This window comes from Pocillopora damicornis, chromosome 11, assembly GCF_964200805.1.
Source record: "Pocillopora damicornis chromosome 11, jaPocDami1.2, whole genome shotgun sequence".
In the NCBI taxonomy this organism is placed as follows: domain Eukaryota; kingdom Metazoa; phylum Cnidaria; class Anthozoa; order Scleractinia; family Pocilloporidae; genus Pocillopora; species Pocillopora damicornis.
This window is the reverse complement of record NC_142680.1, coordinates 6060657-6081201: the sequence shown is the minus strand read 5'-3', so window position 1 is coordinate 6081201 and position 20545 is coordinate 6060657. Positions and strand designations below refer to the sequence as shown.

Below are 20545 nucleotides of genomic sequence, written 5' to 3'. Positions count from 1 at the left end.
TTGGTCACCAACATCCGAATAATTATTACTTGCCTGATAATTCCTTGAAGTTAGTAATAGAGATTTTTTTTTTTACGTTCTTTCAATGGTGCAGTTGGTTTAAAAAAAAAAAGGCACCAAAAAACAGTAAAGATTTTTGTGAAAAAATTGCTCGTAGCTTTTAATACTAACAAATCGAATCTCGTCTTTGGCTTGGAGGTTTTAGCTTGTGATCGGTTCTAAAAAAATTTCGTTTTATCCTACTCGCAATTTTCTGTTCTAGAAAAATTTGGATGAATTTAAATTTTGGCAAAGAAACTATGGTATGGATATAATCTATTATGTACCTAAATATGACTGTACAAAACGCAAATCCTGCTTGATCCACAGACCTCTTCATGTCAGAGCTGTCAATGTCCATTTTGAGTCCACCATGCACAATGCTTGCGATTCCATGGAAATCCGACGTAGTATAAAGTGACACTAAAAGTGAACAAGAAACTACCAATGAGAAACTCAAGAATGTCGTAATGTTAACCCTTTAACTCCCAAGATCTGATTGTTAATTCTCCCATCTAGCTACAACACATTTCCTTGTAAATTGGTTACGAGAATTTGGTGTTTAATCAAAGTAATAGTGATGAGTTTGAGTATTCTCATTACCTGTTTGTTGAATAATGTATGGTATTGTAGAGAGAAGTTACATGTTTATCACTAATGGGAGTTAAAAGGGTTAGCTGATAAATTAATACCCTTGGATAGCCTGAGTATGCAAGAAAATGAAGCGAGTTTCTCCTTTGAAATTTACGAGCCAGCAAAAATTACTTTCTCTTGGGTTATACTCGCTGAAGCCGCCATCAAATTTTCACAGGATCTTATTTTTTACTTGATAGAATAGTTTGATTCTAACAACAAAAAGACAGGAGTGAAAACTCTCTTGCATGAATATGTGAGAAAATCGTGCTATTTGCGAGTTCATTTGCAATTAAATTGTAAATTCCACAAAGTCGTTCTTAGCTGACAGATACCTCCTTTTCAATTTAGAGCGGAGAAAAACAGGTAAAGTGTGCACTAAATATTGACAAATTGAAGAAGCTGAAATTTTTTCTAAACAATGTACTATGGGCAAGTCTCAAACGTAAATAACAAAAAATTTAAAACAAAACCCTGACGAAAATGGCTGGGCAGCTGTCCCGTGGGGCGAGTTTGATTTGCATTTCAAATTAAAACAATATGGTGGCCGTACTAAATGTGACCCCGTGAAGGTTATTCAAGGTCAGCCCAACGGACATGAAGTGTAGTAAACAGGTAATCGGCGCCAATTTTATTTCCTCGAATTTTACCGACACGACTAAGAATGACCGTGACAACGACAAGAAATAACAAAAATAATGATAAAGTAGGAAATGTAGTGTCCTATCTCTACCGTTCAAAATTTGCAAGTTAATTTGTATCATTGTTCAGAGAAATGCGCGTGCCGCGATTGGTTAGAACGAGTTCATTATATTTCCCTAAAGCACGCGCCTTACGTCACACGAGTGCACTGTTGAGATATAATGCACGCAGCCTACGTCATCGGTACGAGCGTAGGCAGTTCACGAAACGCACTTCTCTCGTGTTCTTAAAAATTCCCACGTGCTTACATAAATCAACAATGCACTCGGCGCGTTTTTTATTTCTCTAACAAAACATACTTACATTTGGTGGTTGAACTAAATACGACGGGAAGATTTCCGTTGAGCCTCCTTATACTCTAAAACAAAGCCTGAGTCCTAAAGGCCACCTATTGCTTTCGCCATTGTTTTTGTTGTCTAAGTAATGAGATATGGGACTCTGCAGATCTCTTACCAAAGACGGACTCACGCGATCTGTTTCGATTCTACAAATAATGAAGATCGAAATCTAATCTTCTTTATATCTGTACTGATTTGTTCCTGAAGTTGATTTCTAAAGTAATTTTTTCTTTTGTGATCAACAATATGATTACTCAGCACGTTTTTGTTTCAATTTTCTTTTTCTTTCTGGTTTCGTTAAATTTCATCAATTTACTTTCGGGTTTATCTATAAGAATGTTGTAATAATCCAATAAATATGATATCAAAATAAACAATGATTTCAGAAAAACCGATTACTTGGGTCCACTAATTTAAAAAAAAAGGAAAAAAGAACTCACCATTTTATTGGTCCATTTGGTGACAGTTTGAGGGGCTATAGGTCAGCGGACACCATTCACTTTCACTGAACTGCAAAGGAAAAAAGTAAATTTTTAGACAAATTGAGACATGGGAAATTATGATCTAGATCAAAATTGGTAAAGAAAATATTGTACACAAAAAAAAAAAATCTCTGAAGCTCACCTTTGCAACTGACACATGTCAAAGATATCTCAATCATGCAACCATGTTTTTTGTCAAAGATCCCTGGAGAACTAAGACCTGAATAGAGATGATGATATGAAATCCGTTTACAAACAAGTACAATTTTTAACCATAACCAGATAAAAAAACTGTACATTTTGAAAAATGGAGGATACCCTTATGAACTTTTTTCTCAAACAATTCTAATTTCAATTTATATAGGACCATTTGGTTAGTCAAGGTGTATTTTGCAAACATTTTTGTACTGTAATTGTATAGAGACTTGATATTTCCAAAATGGATCGTTTAATTTTGCATGAAATTTGACATAAAATGATTCTTTTTCGACTGAAATGGTGAACGAAGCTGCCACTCAGAGAGATTCAGATGTAAGTGTACCTTTAATAAAGAAATTGTAAAGGGCATCAAAGAGCTACCACAAATATTTCACTCGTGAAATAGGGACAACAATTAAGGCTTGATATTGAAGCGCTAATCATCGAAGCAGTAGTTTCTGTGCTTTTACCAACCTGAAAAATACCAGTGAAGGTCTCCCAGCTCAAAGGTTTGGTAGAGTGTATTTGTAGTTAGCGTCTTTCCTAACACGTGTTGCATTCCTTGGCCTTCGTATCGTTCAATTGAGTCCAGTTATCATCTTGCAGTCGTATGGTGCGTCTGTCGTTCTTCATGGACGTAACTACCTTTCTCTTAGTTTGAAAAGTGACTAAGAACGTTGCATACCTCTGCGAAACTTCAACCGAGAGGAAGCAATGGCGGACGGCAAACTGAAGTGTTATGAATAATTATCTTTGGATTAAGCACGTGGTATTGGAACACTGATTTGTAGATTAATGTAAATTTCTCACAGTTTTGTGTTTAGTGTCTCATCCTGATTCCCCCAATGGTATCGTTATCTTAAAGATTTTGTCTTTTTTTTTTCTTATTCCTTCTTTCTACTACTCCAAAGACGTGCCTCACATAAATTGGCTTATGCCGCTGAGCTCCCTTGCGTTCCGACTCATTTTACTCAACAAGAAGAACCAGAAAATTGTCGTGCATTTTCACCACCTAAATTTTAAGTTTCGTGTATTTTTGAATTAGAAAAATTGTTTCTCATAAAGGTGGGAGAGAACGGGGGGAGAGGTCAAAAGCAAACCTTAACCCCTTTGCTACTACCCCCTCTACAACACAAATGGAAGATCTCTTTAAAAACTTCAAAGCATTTTAATTAAGCTAATAACAGCGCGTAGAGATTTAATCCAGCTAAAAAGAGTAATTACAATAAATGAACTAATTTACTTGACTTTTTTTCTGACATATGGGATTCAGCTAATAACTTTTCTAAAAATTTAACTATTATACTGTCACGTACAAAATATAGTTCAAAGTTGGCATTCAGAGATATAGGAAATTTTATATATACGGTTAGTGATCTCCGTGAGAACGAAATAACGAGTAATTGACCTCTTTATTTGTCAGTTGTGTTGAAGTTGTTACCTAGAATAAAATAATTGTTTTAATTTGGGTGCCGAAATGCCAAGAAGATCTGACAACGGCCATCAAAATCAGACGCAAAATGACACAGTGAGTTAAAGAAAACTGTATGGTTAAATCAAAGCTTGTACTTGCAAATGATTAGTTGAGTAGAGGACGAAAATCTGCAGCCAATCATAAGACGTGAAGGTAGCACGAACTTTACATGTATCATAAATACAATTACCCTAACTGTTCAAAATACTTGTTTTTAGTTTCTGAATTGTTTTAACAAGTAAAGTAAAGTCAATTGAAATTTACATCATGCTAATCATTTCTGTTCTATTTTTCCTTTCGGGCTTCTTTTTCCGTAAGGTTTTGCTCATTGGATTTATCTTCCCCGTAAGTTTCCTCCTCCCCACGATTATCTTTCTTCCCAGGGGTTTTTTCTTCAATGCGATTTTGTTCAGCATCTCGGTTTGAAGTCTCTTCCGCCGCTTGCAAACTGTCGTTACCGTATGTTTCTTCTTTCCCAGGGTTTTCTTCTGTCCCAGGGGTTTCTTCTTCCCCACGGGTTTGCTCCTCCCACGGATATCGTTCCAGTCTCTCTTGAAAATCTTTCTCCACCAATCTACTAACCTCCCAGACTTTCATATCAGTTTCACGATCGTTCCCAGCATTAATCCAATTATTTGCTGCCCATTTTGTTCCCTCCTGGACGTCACATCCACCATGATAACTCATCACATCCAAGGGGCCCAGCCAGCCTGTTTCTTCGTTGATAAGATGATTGTACCAAAACAAGGCGGTGCCACGCTTTGGTTTGTAGTACAAGTTGGCATCATAACAATGGTCACTCAGGTCACACTTGTTCACTCCACCATCCATCAGCGACTAAAATGAATAAAATTAAGAGAGATTCAAAATATGAAAGGAATTGAACCCAAGACTGGGTTAATGACCAGGAACATAGAGGACGAAGGACGGAAGAAAGCAGAAGGGAACCAAAGAAAAGAGGGAGAAAAGAAAGAACGAAGACACGAAGGCATGAAGGAACGAAGGAACGAAGAAGCGAATGAACAGAGGCACAAAAGAACGGAGGAACGAACGCGCGAAGGAACAAAGGAACAAAAGAACGAAAGAATGAAGGAACGAAGGAACGATGGAACGATGGAACGATGGAACGATGGAACGAAGGAACGAATGAACGGAGGCACAAAAGAACGGAGGAACGAACGCGCGAAGGAACAAAGGAACAAAGGAACAAAAGAACGAAAGAATGAAAAAACGAAGGAACGAAGGAACGAAGGAACGAAGGAACGAAGGAACGAAGGAACGAAGGAACGATGGAACGAAGGAACGAAGGAACGAAAGAACGAAGGAACGAATGAACGGAGGCACGAAAGAACGGAGGAACGAATGCGCGAAGGAACAAAGGAACAAAAGAACGAAAGAATGGAGGAACGAATGAACGAAGGAACGATGGAACGATGGAACGATGGAACGAAGGAACGAAGGAGCGAAGGAGCGAAGGAGCGAAGGAGCGAAGGAGCGAGGGAGCGAGGGAGCGAGGGAGCGAGGGAGCGAGGGAGCGAGGGAGCGAGGGAGCGAGGGAGCGAGGGGAGCGAGGAAGCGAGGGAGCGAGGGGAGCGAGGGAGCGAGGGAGCGAGGGAGCGAGGGAGCGAGGGAGCGAGGGAGCGAGGGAGCGAGGGAGCGAGGGAGCGAGGGAGCGAGGGAGCGAGGGAGCGAGGGAGCGACGGAGCGACGGAGCGACGGAGCGAAGGAACGAAAGAACGAAGGCACGAAGGCACGAAGGAACGAAAGAATAAAGGAACGAAAGAACGAAGAAACGAAGGAACGAAGGAACGAAGGAATGAAGACACGAAGGAACAAAGGAACGAAGGAACGAAGGAACAAAAGAACGGAGGAACGAAGGAACGAAGGAACGAAGGAACGAAGGTACGAAGGCACGAAGGCACGAAGGCACGAAGGCACGAAGGAACGAAAGAACGAAAGAACGAAAGAACGAAAGAACGAAAGAACGAAAGAACGAAAGAATGAAGGAACGATGAAACTAAGGAACGATGGAACGAGGAAATGAAGGAACTGGAAAATAGCATGGAACTGGAGGAACCAAAGAAGGAAGAGACTTACGAACGAAGAATGGTTAGTGTTTGTGCGTGAGAAATTTCTCGTAACTTGAAGCAATAAGAAGCTGTTTAGCATGAGATGACTTACAGATGTTAAAACGACTCTCGGATTCTGTCAAACAAATGAAACTGTGATTCAGATGAGTTTGCAGTGAATCGAGAATTGATTAAAAAGGCTTGTAAAAAGAATTGTGAAAATTAATTGTTAACTCTGAGAAATCTACTTTTACAATTAACTCAGGTCAATAACCTCATAGTGACTTATCTCTTAATTTAGAGTCTGATTCCTTTCTTCTGATTGGCCTTTGCCGTTATTTTCCTTTTTTTTACGGCACTTAATCGAAAAGCGCTCTTTAATTTGTAATCGTCAACCATTGGGTTGATGTCGATGTTTGTTGTGCCCCTCAAAGGAGAAGTGGCGTTTCCCTCTCTAAACTTTCCAATTTTTCTAACATTTTTTAGCAACATCGGTGCTTTTAATTTTTTTAAACTCATTTAGATCTCTGCACTCATTTGTCATGGCATCTGCGGTTATACTAAATCAAAAGAGAATAAAACAATGTAGTTTATGCTCCCGGGTATAAATATGTTTTGGGCCTGACTAAGGGTCATTTTAGTCCGGGTAGCTAAGCGAGGGCTTACGTGACTCTGAAAAGGGCACAAAACAAATCTATGCCCACGGATATCAACTCTATTACTTTCATTATCACTATAAAGAGCACTGTGAAAGTAAAGAGTGAAAAAAAAAAAACCAAACAAACAAACAAACAAAACAAAAACGAAACAAAACAGCCAGGCGAGCGTACGAGCAATGGTAATAATGGTGATAACAATATAGTTTATGTATTCGATAATTATTGCAAAGAATTCAACATACTTCATTTACTGGTGCAGTTTTGTTGTCGGCAATAGGAAATGCAGTCTCACCACCCAGTGTAGGTTCATTTAGATAATAAAAGAACGTCAAATACCTAACAAATAAGACAAAAACATTGCAGCTGTTGGTAACAAACGTGTTGTTTCTGTTTCATTGCTATCCATTCCCTTTAATTTTTTTCCGTCCTATTCCCATTTTCTTTCCATCCCTTCCCATTTCCTACCCACCCCTTCCCAATTTCTATCCATCCTCATCCCATTTTATCCATCTTCTCTTATTTTCTATATTTCCAACCCTTTCCATTTTCTATTCATCCCTTCCCATTTTCTATCCATTCCTTCTCATTTTATATCCATCTTTTCCCATTTTTTACCCACCCCTTCCTGATTTCTATCCATCCCCTTCTCATTTTATATCTAACCTTTTCCGTTTTCTATCCATCCTCTCTCATTTCCTATCCATCTCTTCCCATTTCCTATCTATCCCCTTATCATTTTCTATCCAAGCTTTTCCATTTTCCATCCATCCCCTCTCATTTCCTACCCACTCCCTTCCTATTTTCTACCCACCCACCCACCCCCTTCCCATTTTCTATCCCTTCCAATCCCATTTCAAGTTTTGTTCTCCATTTCACCTCATAACATATACGTTCAATCGGCGAACGTTGTCAAATAACGATTTTGTTTACCTTTGCCACATAACGTACTAACCTTGCAAAAGTTTCAGGGCCGACTAAAGCATTTAAGATTTTAAAGTTCGACGACGATAACGCGATGACAGAATCATAACGTGCTCTTCAATTGAAATTGTGGACAATAAACTTCAGGGACACATTTTGCTTGTTCAAATTTCATTTAATCTGTACCCGCTGCTTTTTAGGCCTACCTGCACGGAATACAATCCATATCTTCTAATTTATCCTCATCAAGAGTTTCAACTTGATGACAGCAAGGCAAAAGTTTTTCCAATTCGTCGTCTGAGTCAAAATGGCAGTGATAATGTTGCTTCTCACGATACCTAATGACCTAAGGCATTAAAAACGCGTTATAATGATAACGACTGTATAATGATAATGATGACTGTAACGGTAACGGTAATAGTACAGCATCAATAGATGTAAATCTCATTATGTATGAAATAATGGCCATGTCGATATGAAAGGCTTTAACAATGGAAATAATGTTGCCGTCTTATAATAAGATCAAAATCCAAGGTTCTAATGCGCTCTGAGATGTAAAAAGATGTAAAGAAGGTCCCACCTACCCAATGGGCCTGAACAATTTTAAACTTACGAATTAGTATTGGGGGTCTGAGTCAAATAAAAATTCAACCATTCCGTTTCTTTTCCCGATATTTTCATAATTTAAATTTCAAATCCAGTTACCATCTCGACCCTGAGAGGAAACACGGCAAAACAAAAGGCAACTTTTCTGTACCGGTTACAAACGAGACTTTCGAGAAACAGATCTTAGGTGAGTAGACCTAACGGGAAGTAAAAGGAAGGGGGGGAGCACAGTTAATAGGGAAGGGGGGGACACTGTTCAGAAAGAAAGGGGTGACACAGTTAACAGGGAAAAGAGAACACAGTTAATGGGGAAAGGGGGGACACAGTTAAGAGGGAAGGGAGGACACAGTTGATTGGGAAGGGAGGACACGGTTAACCGGGAAGAGGGGCACTGTTAATAGGAAAAAGGGGGCACAGTTAATAGAGAGAAACACCTAAGACGTGGTGTTTTCGCTTGTAACTGCATAGTGTGTTTATTACGTTAGAAACACAAACCTGCATGTCTTCACTGCTCCAGATCATATCTCTAGGAAGACGTGTCACTAAGTGTATTCTGTAGAAAAAATAAGTAGAGCAGGGAATAAGGAAGTGACAGCCATAACCTCAGTGGAGCGAAACTACAAACGCCAAAATTATTGCGTGAGAGACTATAAAAAGGATGTGTGAATTCGCGTTTGCATGCCAAACTTAAATATCTCACCAGAACAACCCATAACTACGGTTTTCAAAACATTCGACGACTTACAAGTATATTCACCCCACACTTATAGAATTTCCACGTTAAGAGACCGCTATCCCCCCCACCCCCTCCCTCCCTTTCAAGGTGTCTTCATAAATGTCCCCATCGAAATTGTAGTTTTATTTCAATTCTATTAATGCTCGTTTCTGAAGTGAAGAAGAAGCATGCTCTCTGGGTGGAAAAGCATGGGCAATTTATAATAATGAATGGTGTAAAATACAAAACAGTGCACTCTACTCTGCATCCCTTTCAGTTTTTTTTTTAAGTAACCTCTTTGTATATACAATTTTTCAAGTTAACAGATGCCACAATTTTTCGGCTTCCCAGGTTTTCATAATATGCTCACTTAAATGCTCTTAGCCTAGTAGTTTACGAGTTTCTAACAACTGTCTGTGTTTATTTCTTCTAGATGAGATCTATGTCATTGTGATTCACAGAGCTAATTTTGAAACGATTCAGCCACTAAAAGTCATACGTTGAAGTAAAACTATCAGTAAGATCTTTGTAAAGAACACTACATACTTATTTCAGGAAGGGGGGGGGGAGTCCAACACAGATGTATAGATTATTGATTTTTCACATCAAAGAGGGTTCAAATACACCCTTGGAACTCACCGCTCTTAACCACGCCCTAAGATCGTAAGACGTACCTCTCTCGTAGACTATCAAATAGTGGTTTAAAATCGATGTGCTCGTAGGGATCAAGAAAAGCAGTGCTGCTATCTCGAGTTCGCTTATTTGGCTTTGTTTGATGAATTTTCTCCAAGTAATGCGTAATGTCTTTCATCTTGCTGTCTGTTGCCAATTTTATGAATTCGTTGTATGTTATCACACCTTATTGGTAAAAAAAAAAAAAAATTAGTCACCACATAAAAGTATCCACGACTACAGCTGGGCATAATAAATACTGATATTTAATTGGTGTTGATTAGAGCGACAAAAAAGACACGTTTTCCCTTATCACTTTAGCTCTCATGAGTGACAAAAATAAAATTTCTCCTTACAATGTTAACACGATATTAAGCAGATAAGTGACGAGAATAAAGAAACATATCGATAAGTGGATTATTAATGGATACAATACCAAATTCTCCGAACTAACATCATAAGAATCATATGGCAGACAGTGGGCAGAATTATGAATGAAATCTTGGGATTGATAGGGTAAAGCGTCCCATTATTTAATGCTGAATTTTTCCTTTAAATGTGATGTGTAGGTTTAATTATCAGTCGATGAAGCTTTTACACTACTTCGTTTAGCCCCACAGCCACGTGACGTGCAAATACCTGCACAAAATTATGATCTGTTCAAGCAGTAATACCATCAAAGAGTTTTTCTTTTCTTTTTTTTTTTTTCTACAAATTATATTCTGCTAATGCATTGCAGATTCACTAAGGAGCGAGCGTGCAAACTGACAGATTTATTCTTTAGGCTGTCTGACACTGATTTCCGAAAATAATTCTTACAAGACATTCAGTTGATAAGACAACTATTGAATTCCATTGTCTCAAAATATCAGAATTTTTCGTTGCCTCTCAAGTTACCTATTCACCATAGCCTTTGGCCTTGGCAATTAATCAAACTTTTCTTTTTTGATAATTTATAAAATTTCACTCCGCCTTGTCCAATAATTACTAACTTACTCACCATCATTGTTTGGGTCCATGGTTAGGTCTTTCATGCTGCAAATGTATCGAAAAACGAAAAGTAAATATTTTAAGACTATTCCATAAAAACCTAGGTTATTGCTTAGAGAGTTCGAAGTCTCCCTCACTCAGTATATTATATTTTTACGCTAGGTAACCTTCTAGGGTTTTTTAATAAAAATCCTTTGAATTTTTTTAAGCCAGGAGAGTAATTTTCATTTAGAATATCTCAGAAACTTGTGAAACGGTCAAAATTGTATGAAGTATCAAGCGATGTGAGTTGGAAACAACATACATTTTCTTTGTAAATTTTTCGTCGACAAGAACTCTCCCCAGCTCCATGAGAGCCTGAGAAATCTGTGGAAAAATAAAAATAAATAGTGTTAAAAACAGTTACTCAGCAATTGATATACTTACTTCTCTTATATCTCTCATGAATATTTATATAGCGAGGGAGGTTCTCCAACAATTGTGACAACATTGGTTTTTTTTCCGAGGAAATATAAGCTCTAACAAGGAATTAACAACAGTTTAGCGAATATCTATCCGAACATTCAGCCCAAATACATTCCTTAGAGATAGGGAGCTGATGAACAAATGTCTGGGCCCACTGCCATGACAACGAGTAGGAATAAGGCTTTTTTACGATAACTCAGTCTAAGGGTTTAAGCTTGATGAATAACAGTTTCACAAAATGCTTTTTTCTCCCTCAAATATTATCATTTTATGATTATTAAATATTCAATTCAATTTTGAGAGGGCATGCAGAAAGAGAAGTACTTATTGTGTCAGTTGGCTAAAAGGTCCTACTAGAACGAAGGTGTCATACGAACAAGTTACTGCCCACCTACCCCTCCCCTAACCCAACATTAACCCTGACTTGTTATCAGTTGACTGTTGTTGGGTTAGGGGAGGAGTAGGTGGGCAGTTGTCCAGATACTGATATTTATCCCAAGTTAATATCACAAGACGTCACCAGAAATTTGCTGTAATAAGCAAATAGAACTTCACCAAAGTACCTTGTAAATGACTAAAGAGGGTAATTTCCTGAAGAAACTGTCCGTTGCGTCGGTGGGGGGGGTTTTAAAAAATAATTTGGTTTCATCAAATGAGTTAATAACGTAAACTGGCCGCCGTGAAGGGTTTCCAAAGCTTCAGAAACTCTTTACGGTGGCCAATTTACATAATCAACTCAGTTAATAAAACCAAACTATCCTGTAAACTCCCTTACGCGTACAGTAGGAAAAAGGCAGTAAGTTTGTCACAATAGGTTTTAGTCTTCTATTTGCCTGGTCAAAGGTGAGGCGCGACTTCTTCAGACAAGTCGCAGAAGACATTAAAGCAAAGCTAAATCAATCCCAGATTACTTTCGACATCAATTGAAACTTTCTCTGTAGCGGACGAGTATTTTGTAAGCATACATCTATCACTTACCTCTGCTACGTCTATACTTCCGTCAGCGTTTAAATCGAGATTCTGAAAAGTTTCTTCAGGATTCTCTGGCACATTTCTTTCCGCGGTTCTGTTTGGACTTAGTTCCTCGCCTTCGGGTACTTTTTCTCCAAGAGTTTTAGATCGCTCTAGACCTTGTGTTTTCGCCATGAATATAATATCATCACATTCCTCTTCGCTAAGGAAATCTTCGATTTCTGTCAGAAAAATGGAAACAGATTTGCACTCGCAAGTAAAATTTGGAATGGAAATGATCTTTTACAACGTAAGGTGTGTTTAAGGCAAATGTGGCTACTAAGGCAGACTCATAATGGACGTGGTCCATCTGTCTTATCTTGATTTAATTTTCTTATAAAAAGGCCACCCTAAGAAAGCTTGTTGAACAACCTATAGCAAAGGATTGTGGGACAGAGGCTAGACGCGGGGAGTAGCCAAACTGACTAGCACCTGATCAACTTAAATCAACGGCGTTCTCTGACCTTATGTGCATAGACGCACGACGAGGACTAACTAAATGAAATAACAGCGACAATACGATCGGCTTGATTGATCAAAAAACCCGGCTATCGCTTTTTGCACCAGTAAACCCGTAGAAAATTAAATTTTATTCCATAACAGCAATAGAACACACTTTCTATCGGTTTATCTGCTTAATAACCCACTTTGGATGTTGGATGAACACAAGAAAAGTTTATAAATCCTTTATCTCGTGTTCTCCCAACATCCCACGTGGGTTAAAACGCCGGTAAACCGACCTCCTAAAGGAATTATACCTGCACAGACGTCGAATAGGTCTATGTTAAAGAACAAGGTCTGATAATCTTACCGAAAAGGGCGGGTCGTAAACTGAGTGTCCTCATTGTATGTACTTTCCCAGGGACCAAATTTAGTTCACGCACATAACCAACCTATAAGGAAATAAAGGAAATGTTTAGAACGTGACTCTCATACCAAGTGAGAAATTCGGCATACGCAGAGACGATGTGCTTTGCCATACTAAGAAATAAGCACCTGTTTCGTTTGATTTTGCTGACTTCCTGATCCAAAACGTTGATATAAACTGAACAAACTTAGCCGTTTACTGCTTAAGAATTATTGTAGGTATCTCGAGGGACTCAAAAGGGTTAACGTGTTAATGTTAGCCGTAAAATGGCCAAAACAGTTACCCTTTAGGCGTGAAAGTTGAGATTTCAGTCGCAAAAAGTTAACCGTGAACATTTTTCCCCTTATTCGATCAAAATCTTCTACAGTTTCATATTCATTATATTTCTATATATATAGTAATATTGTCACTGAAATAATCTGCTTTATATAGAGAGAATAACGCATGGGCGCGCGTAGATATGGTATTTCTCTTCGAATGCCGGTTTACCTCGACAGCTCACGAGTGAGCTTATATAAATACAATAGCCTTTAACTGACTTGAAAAGTCGACTTTTTTTAATCATTTGAATGACAATCCCCAAATAAAAATCGTAAAGTGTGTTGGCGCACTCAAGATGAAAACATGTGTTGAATCACTACAAAGACAAACAATGGGCCTACTTTTCAATATACAAAATTCTCGGTTATTGAATTGGTACACGGCCAAAATCGGCCTGTGGCAAATCTTTTAGTTGTCGACTTTCGTTGTCAGCCGCGAGAAATGCCATTACCAAAGCCATTGATAACGTAACTTTCGGTTTTTCTTTTCGTATTTTGGTTTTCATTCCCTTTTACGAAAATTTGAACATCACTGTCTGCAAGCGATACGGATTTTTCAGTGTTTTTAGCAGCCATAATCCGAAAACATCTGACAGGAGACCTTGGATTGAGAATGGTAAAGGCTTTGCCGTTCATTCATCAACCTGACCAAGTGGCGTGAAAGGCGAATGACGTGTCAACAGCTGATTGGTGATATCAAACATGCGTAAAAAAATATTGTGTTTTGTCACGCGTTTTGTTGCGGCTTTTCTCAGGGCTGGAAATCCAAGTATAGCACCGAAGTTTATAAGATAAATACACATAAACACCTAATTCGATGGTTTAACACATAATACGCGCGGATATTTTGCAAGTTGTATGGTATTTTCCAAGCCCCGAAAGAGCGGGGAAAAATACGTGCAATGACCAAAATGTCCGCCCACGTTGTAAGTTAAATCAGGGATTTATTATTTCACTATTATTTCACTTTTTAAAAATTTAATTTTAGTTTGCTTGTTTTTTCATCGTATAAGGAGTACGCGGACTGACGAAAACAACATGAACGAAATCATTAAAGTGTTCTTTCCGACTTACAAAAAAAAATATGTCGTGCATAAACGTTCGTTTCTTTAAAAGTAAAGCCTAAAAAGCGAAAAAAAAAATCTTTGGGTCGTATCAGTACGGCCATTTTGTTTCTCCGTATTTTTATTCCTGTTCTACAGTGTATTACCGTGGCATATTTTGTGCGTTCTTGTGACTTCATTTGGTAAAATGACATAAAAGTGAAATAATAAATAACGTTTGTTTGTAAATTTGTTCATTATTCATCCCACAATAAGTGCGGAGTAATCTACGGGTTGTAAATATGTTTTAGAACAATCAATCAATTATATACGTTTTTTAAAAAATTAAAATCACTTTTTTTATTTACCGTAATAAAAAGAACTTAACCATTAGCCGTAAAGTTTTAACTGTAAAAGCTATCACTCTTGAGACCTTTGAAATAACCTTCGTTACTTACCATCAACAAATACCAAATGCAACTTAATATCAAATAGGTGTGTGGAGGTGAGTGATCTATTTATTTTGACAGTTATAAAAAAGAGAAATCGAACAATTTAGCTCTATTCTTTTTTTTTCTTGCTCTTAAACTCAACATAAGGAAAAGCTGTTCTCTTACAGAATTCCTTTGTTTAGAATATGAACTGAGTGATATAAAACACACGATTCTAATATTCAGACGAGAAGCATCTTCTCGTTAAACGTCTGCTTTTTACCACTTGTGCGCTAAAACCCCAAAACAACGTTTGAAAAACTCACCTTTTTTTCTAGAGAGTCTTTTTTTAAGGTTACAGGAAGAGCGAGTACAAAAATATTATTTTTGCCGTTTTTCAGTTTCTTTTTTTTTAATTACGCCAAGGAACACTCACCAACCTCGCGGCTTTGGCAGCCGGAGATCTTTTAAATTGTGCGCCGCCCTGCTGTCGCCGGTGATAAACACGAATTTTCCAGTTAAACACCATTGGCGAACTGTTAATACTAAAAAGTATTGCACGTAATTTTTAAAACAGAATACATGTATATTTAAATTTCTGTCGTTTCCTGAAGTTTGTTTTCAAAAACAAAAAAGCACTGAGTTAAAAGTTCACCATATCATAATCATATTTTTCATAAACTAAGTTTTTGTTGAAGTTATTGTGTTTTGAATGTCAGGTCAACTTTCTATAACAAAAGACTTCGTAATACAATTCGTAAACGAACCTCCATGACGCGTATTGGAAAATATGGGAAATTCGTTCACCCGATATTTACACAGCTGGTGTACTTAGGCGAGTAAAACCTATATCTGAATTCGAAATGTTAATTCAGCTTAATGCAGCAGACATTTCTTAAGATTCATTACAAAAAGGAAGACACACGAATTACGTGACACTGAAAAAGGAAGTCTCTATATATTTTTCCTTAAAAAGATGCTTCTTTGACAAATTTTCCTCACTTTTTACCAATACGTAAGACAACAGAATCATTAACGCCAACAAAAAGAACTCATTGGACACCTTAAGCCTGATGATAAGTTGAATATGCGAATCCCAAATTACCTGTTTCACATTTGCATGATATGTTGTAAGAATATAATTTATCTTTTTCTAAGAGACCGACTCAGTTAATGATATATTATTATGACACATTAAAGGCAAACTAAAAAAATTACTGTATTGTCGCCCACTTTATTTCAAACAAGAAAAGCTGTATATCTTGTTATTTTTCGAACAGGTTTTCATAAAAAAAAATGCCATATAACTTCATTCGCTCAGATATATCAATTCATAAAAAACTGAAAAAAAATGGACTGTATTACACTTCTCTGTATTGTCTAACACGGCTTTATAACGCACATTCGAATCGAAGATCAAGGAAATCTTCGCTTATTTCCTAAGTGTATGACTTTAAAACAATGCCTTGTGATGAAAAAACATACATTTTAGGATACCATTCTCAAACTAACAATAACTGTTTCTCTTCCTTTTGAAGCATCTCTTTTCAAAATAAATGGAACCTACTTACAGTTGATATACATTTCGTTACTTTTCTTTTTAGGCACACAGTTTACTATTGCTAGCGTCAAAAATATAAATCGATCATTACACCGGGGCCTTCGTTACTGAGGATTTCTGTTTACTGAGGTTCTTTTCCGTTCAACTTATTATTATTCGGCGATAGAAAATCGCTCGTCACATTTAAGTCTTCGTGATATCGAACTGAACCGTAATTTACTCGTCATAAATGTGCGTACGTAGATCTGGTTAACGTGGAAAAAAATTAGTATTACATGAGTATTGTTCTACCGTTTACCTCCACTGGGTCAATTCGTGGCAACCTGTATAGACTCTGCTCGTTATCTGTAACTCGTCCGCCTGTAGCTGTCTCTGACATGTTCAGTTGCGTCTCTGCGACAATGTTCCTGTTAAACCAACATCTCAAAGCTACTGATAAGATCACAACTGCGATCGAGACATATGACAAACGTTGGTAAACTGGCTTTAGCGAAACTTTCAACATTTTTGATAATAAAACGCCGCGTGAAACTTTTGGTTTTAACAAGACTAGATTGAAAGTATGAAAGATATGATACTTCAGTTTTGGCTATGGATCTTTTCACGGGCGACAAATTTAAATGTCTTTTTAAGTATTTAAGATCAAATCGATCAGGTGTAAACAGTCTTTGATGTCACAAAACATTAAAAATTGGCTTCAGATTATTAAAAAATGTAAATGACGCGTCATGCATTTTGGTTGTTTAAGTCGCAAAAACAGGTGTCCAATGATCTTCTTTGGAATTGTGACCGCTGGCTAAGGTTTAGTCTCACAAGAATTCGTCCAAGTCTGTAAACCTGTTAAACTTACTAAGATTTGTATCGCATCTTTAGATCTGTGTGGAGAGGGTAAAAATATTTAGGGGATTTTTCAGTGATCCATCATGGCTTTTAATTGCTACCAAAAGCTACGCTTCAAAACTTTGCGCTAAATTTTAATTTGTGTACAAGCGCTGTTATCGTTACTTAATGCTGCGTAGTCATTGGTTAGCTTGAGAGTACGCTTTCATAAAGTGTCTCTCCTTTGAGGGCGGCACTTAATTTTTGGGCTAAAACTGACTATTGGTGACATTGTTTCCACTCGGTAATTGAGCCTTGCTAAAATTTCAGACTTAACTTGACATTTCCGTTCCGGAAACATGACGAAAACTTAATAGAATCGCCAAGACTCGGTATAGCACGTTTCCGCAAAACGTAAATGTAGTGGAAACATGAATGTTTCCGTCACATTTAAGAAATGCGGAAACGTGAAATTTCGTCCTGTGTAGTCTAGTCACACAAAGGCTTAAACGCGTTTTAAAGCTTTTTTGTTAAACACGGTTCAAATTTTTTTTTATTCATGGGGGCTGATTAAACCGATGTTTCACGACTTCAAACTTTTTAACACTTTGAAAATGAAAACTAGAGACCACTTGAAACACATAGAAATTCAGTATTTCGCTTCTCTGTTTATGATTTTTATTCAGTTAAACCTACTAGTAGTTTTACTAAGCATGTTTTGCTGGAATGAATGGGGTATAAGTCAAACTGAATTGGGTTTCATAATTCGTCTTACCTTGAATTCAAAGACACCTCAGGCTTAAGTGAGCCTGTAAAATGTCGAGCCAGCGGAATGCCGTTTTGTGCTGAATCAAATCCGTTTAGATCCTCTTCATCTCTACATGAAGTATTGACATCCGACTTTGAGGTCTGTTTTCACACAATCAAACAGTATAAAAAAGTTAAACAAACTTTCTTATAATTAATAGCTTTCCGGCGCTCTCGTAATAAAAATTATACATAATGTCTGCCATTCAATTCATATGATGTACGAAAATTTGGTATTGGATCAACTAATTATCACCTTATAAATATTTTGCCTCCTTCTCATCACTTATCTACTCAATATTGTCTTGATATTGTAAGGAGAAATTTTGTCTTTGTCACTGTTGCGACTTAAGGTTTAGAATTCACCGATCAAATCCCTTGATATCAAACTGCTATGGCAATTAATAACAAAGTAATTTAGCATTATCAATTGAGTCGATAAATGGTCAAATTTTGTTGGTGGCTAATTTACGTTATCAACTCAGTTGATAATGCTAAATTACCCTGTTATACTCTCCCACCGACGTTGCACCACAGTTTCTTTAGAGCTTTAATCAATAACAGACCCGTTTAGAATGTCTACATTTACAAATGAACCTTACACTTTGTTCGGCCATGTGTAGTTTACACCGAAAAAGAAATGTCATATCAAATCAAAACGAAGACATTTGTGTAGCTGAGGTACAGCATAAATTCCCCTATGCTACAAAAACTTCTGAAATTAGCAGCATATTCAGAACAACTTTTTTTTCCAAAATTTTAGGTAATGTCTTTAATTAACGGAAGCTACAAAAATTTGAAATTTTTCAAGCTAAAAATTTCGCTGCAGATTTAAATCCTGCGCATTATTAAAAAAACTGATTGAACAAACTACTGGAACCATGAGAGTTACTTTTCCTGATGGTAGATTTAAATTTTGACTTTCACCTTGGAAAACAGATCTTTTTCATCCATAAATTGATAAAAATCACTTCGAATACGGTATTATTAAATTAAATGCAAGACCCGGTATATCATTTATATCTTCATCAGCAATGGTTCAAAAAGGTAATAAAATTCATATTGCCAAGTTTGAAATCCAATAAAATACTGTGCAAAACGAAACATTTTTTTACGCAATCGCACAACCCCTTCGGGAATCAATTGTTTTAAAATGGTTCACGAAACTCACAACCACAATTTAAACCCTTAGTACGAATTCAGTTCTTTTAAACTCAAAGCAGCAAAATTGGAACAAAATTCTTGAAACATGCAACAACAACACCATTAAATATTTGATGACCAATTTTTAGCTGAAATTTTTACACAAAAGCCACAGACTGTTTTGATCTGTTATACACTCCACTGCAAAAACGTTAACACTATAAAGCGTGAGCAGTGAACGATGAGACCCATCAGCTTTATGGGTCCACATGTACATGATAACCCCAATTAGTTGCACGTAGTAAATGATAGAAGCTACCCACGCTTTTCTGACAGAAAAAAATTGTCTTCAACAAAGATTTTCATAAATAATTAAAACAGTAAAGCATTGATAATAAAACTATGCCTACATTTTCCATGAAGCCGTTTGGTCTCATCCTTCACGAATCATACTTTTTAGGTATCAAAGTGTTTGCAATGGAGTGTATGCTTCGCCACATCCTCCTTAGATACACCCAGAAGCTTCCCTCGTGTAGATAAATTTCCCCTCTGTCTAAAACCTTGTGTAACTGTTTGAATTCTGACATGGATACTCAAGTGAGAGAAAATATACCATGATTACAATGCATATATTATTTATGTTGCATTTGACATCAATGAGGGCCGCTAATAATCATGTACAACATTACTGCAAAATAAAGCGATCTGAGTTCATAGTGTTGTTGGAGTAGTAAGTTGTCGCAACAGCGAGCGCACTAATAAAAAGCTACTATACTACACTGGTCTATTCGATCACCCAGTGTTAGCCCACAAGATTTCTTGAGGCACAGACGACTGAAAGAAAAGATGTTATACTCTGCAACCTCGCGCTAAAAAACACCTGTTCGTAACAACATGATTTTTTTTTTCACAGACTGTCACTTTTCCAATTCATTTAACGAAACGAAACTTCGGCCGTTTCATATTTTCAAAGCCAAGTTAACCCAACCATTTCCTTAATATGCTAAGGTTTTAATTTCTCGAACCGTCTGTCGTTAAATACTCATTATCCATGTTATATTGAGAAAGATCATCACCATAATCTGCATCGTTTTCAATAAGACGTAACTTAATTGCACTACATTTACACAAAGTAGAACAGACCAAGATTTTCACGTTCTTGAATAACTGATCATCCATTTAGAAATGAGATCGATAAAGGAAAATTGCTAAAATATTATTGTTTTTTAAATATACAGCTGGTGCTACAGCGACTTTTTAAGGAATCCCTACCTTCAAATGCTTAATTTTCCAGTTTGTTTCAAAAATTTCTCGAGGCGAACATGATTTGTAAGTGGGCAGCTCAGGAGACAGGTTTTCATGAACGGATATTCCACGATTAACGATAAATCCAAGTGTTAGAAATATCATAAAAATTTCGAGCATTTTGTGCGAAAAACACAACTTGTTTAAGGTTTTGGGAGTTTGTTCAAAAACAAAGTACAGTACCCGACTAAATCTGAAGAGTTCTCCAGTAAGGAAATAATGACAAAGAGGACAAAAAGCCGCAAGTCATCAAATATCACGGGCGTAAGTTTTA

General features: G+C 37.1%; 1 protein-coding gene across 4 annotated transcripts in view; it reads right to left on the bottom strand.

The window, feature by feature from the left end:
* Positions 1 to 3540: 3540 nt before the first annotated feature.
* The window catches only part of LOC113683728 (transmembrane prolyl 4-hydroxylase), an 18163-nt gene continuing 1158 nt past the window's right edge, over positions 3541 to 20545 (bottom strand). The window contains exons 1-13 of one of the 4 annotated variants that reach the window (XM_027200997.2): positions 20239 to 20524; positions 17792 to 17925; positions 16496 to 16604; positions 12786 to 12867; positions 11942 to 12156; positions 10803 to 10864; positions 10509 to 10543; positions 9511 to 9694; positions 8617 to 8674; positions 7722 to 7861; positions 6837 to 6930; positions 6048 to 6071; positions 3541 to 4703 (exon numbers count right to left, since the gene is read on the bottom strand). In XM_027200997.2, coding sequence (XP_027056798.2) covers positions 4152 to 4703; positions 6048 to 6071; positions 6837 to 6930; positions 7722 to 7861; positions 8617 to 8674; positions 9511 to 9694; positions 10509 to 10543; positions 10803 to 10864; positions 11942 to 12156; positions 12786 to 12867; positions 16496 to 16604; positions 17792 to 17925; positions 20239 to 20391 — 1842 coding nt within the window. In that variant the 5' untranslated portion in view covers positions 20392 to 20524 and the 3' untranslated portion in view covers positions 3541 to 4151. Of the gene's footprint in view, positions 4704 to 6047; positions 6072 to 6836; positions 6931 to 7721; positions 7862 to 8616; positions 8675 to 9510; positions 9695 to 10508; positions 10544 to 10802; positions 10865 to 11941; positions 12157 to 12785; positions 12868 to 16495; positions 16605 to 17791; positions 17926 to 19376; positions 19528 to 20238; positions 20525 to 20545 lie in introns of those variants that run through there. The other 3 variants (XM_089187470.1, XM_027200998.2, XM_089187471.1) reach the window with 3 other exon arrangements.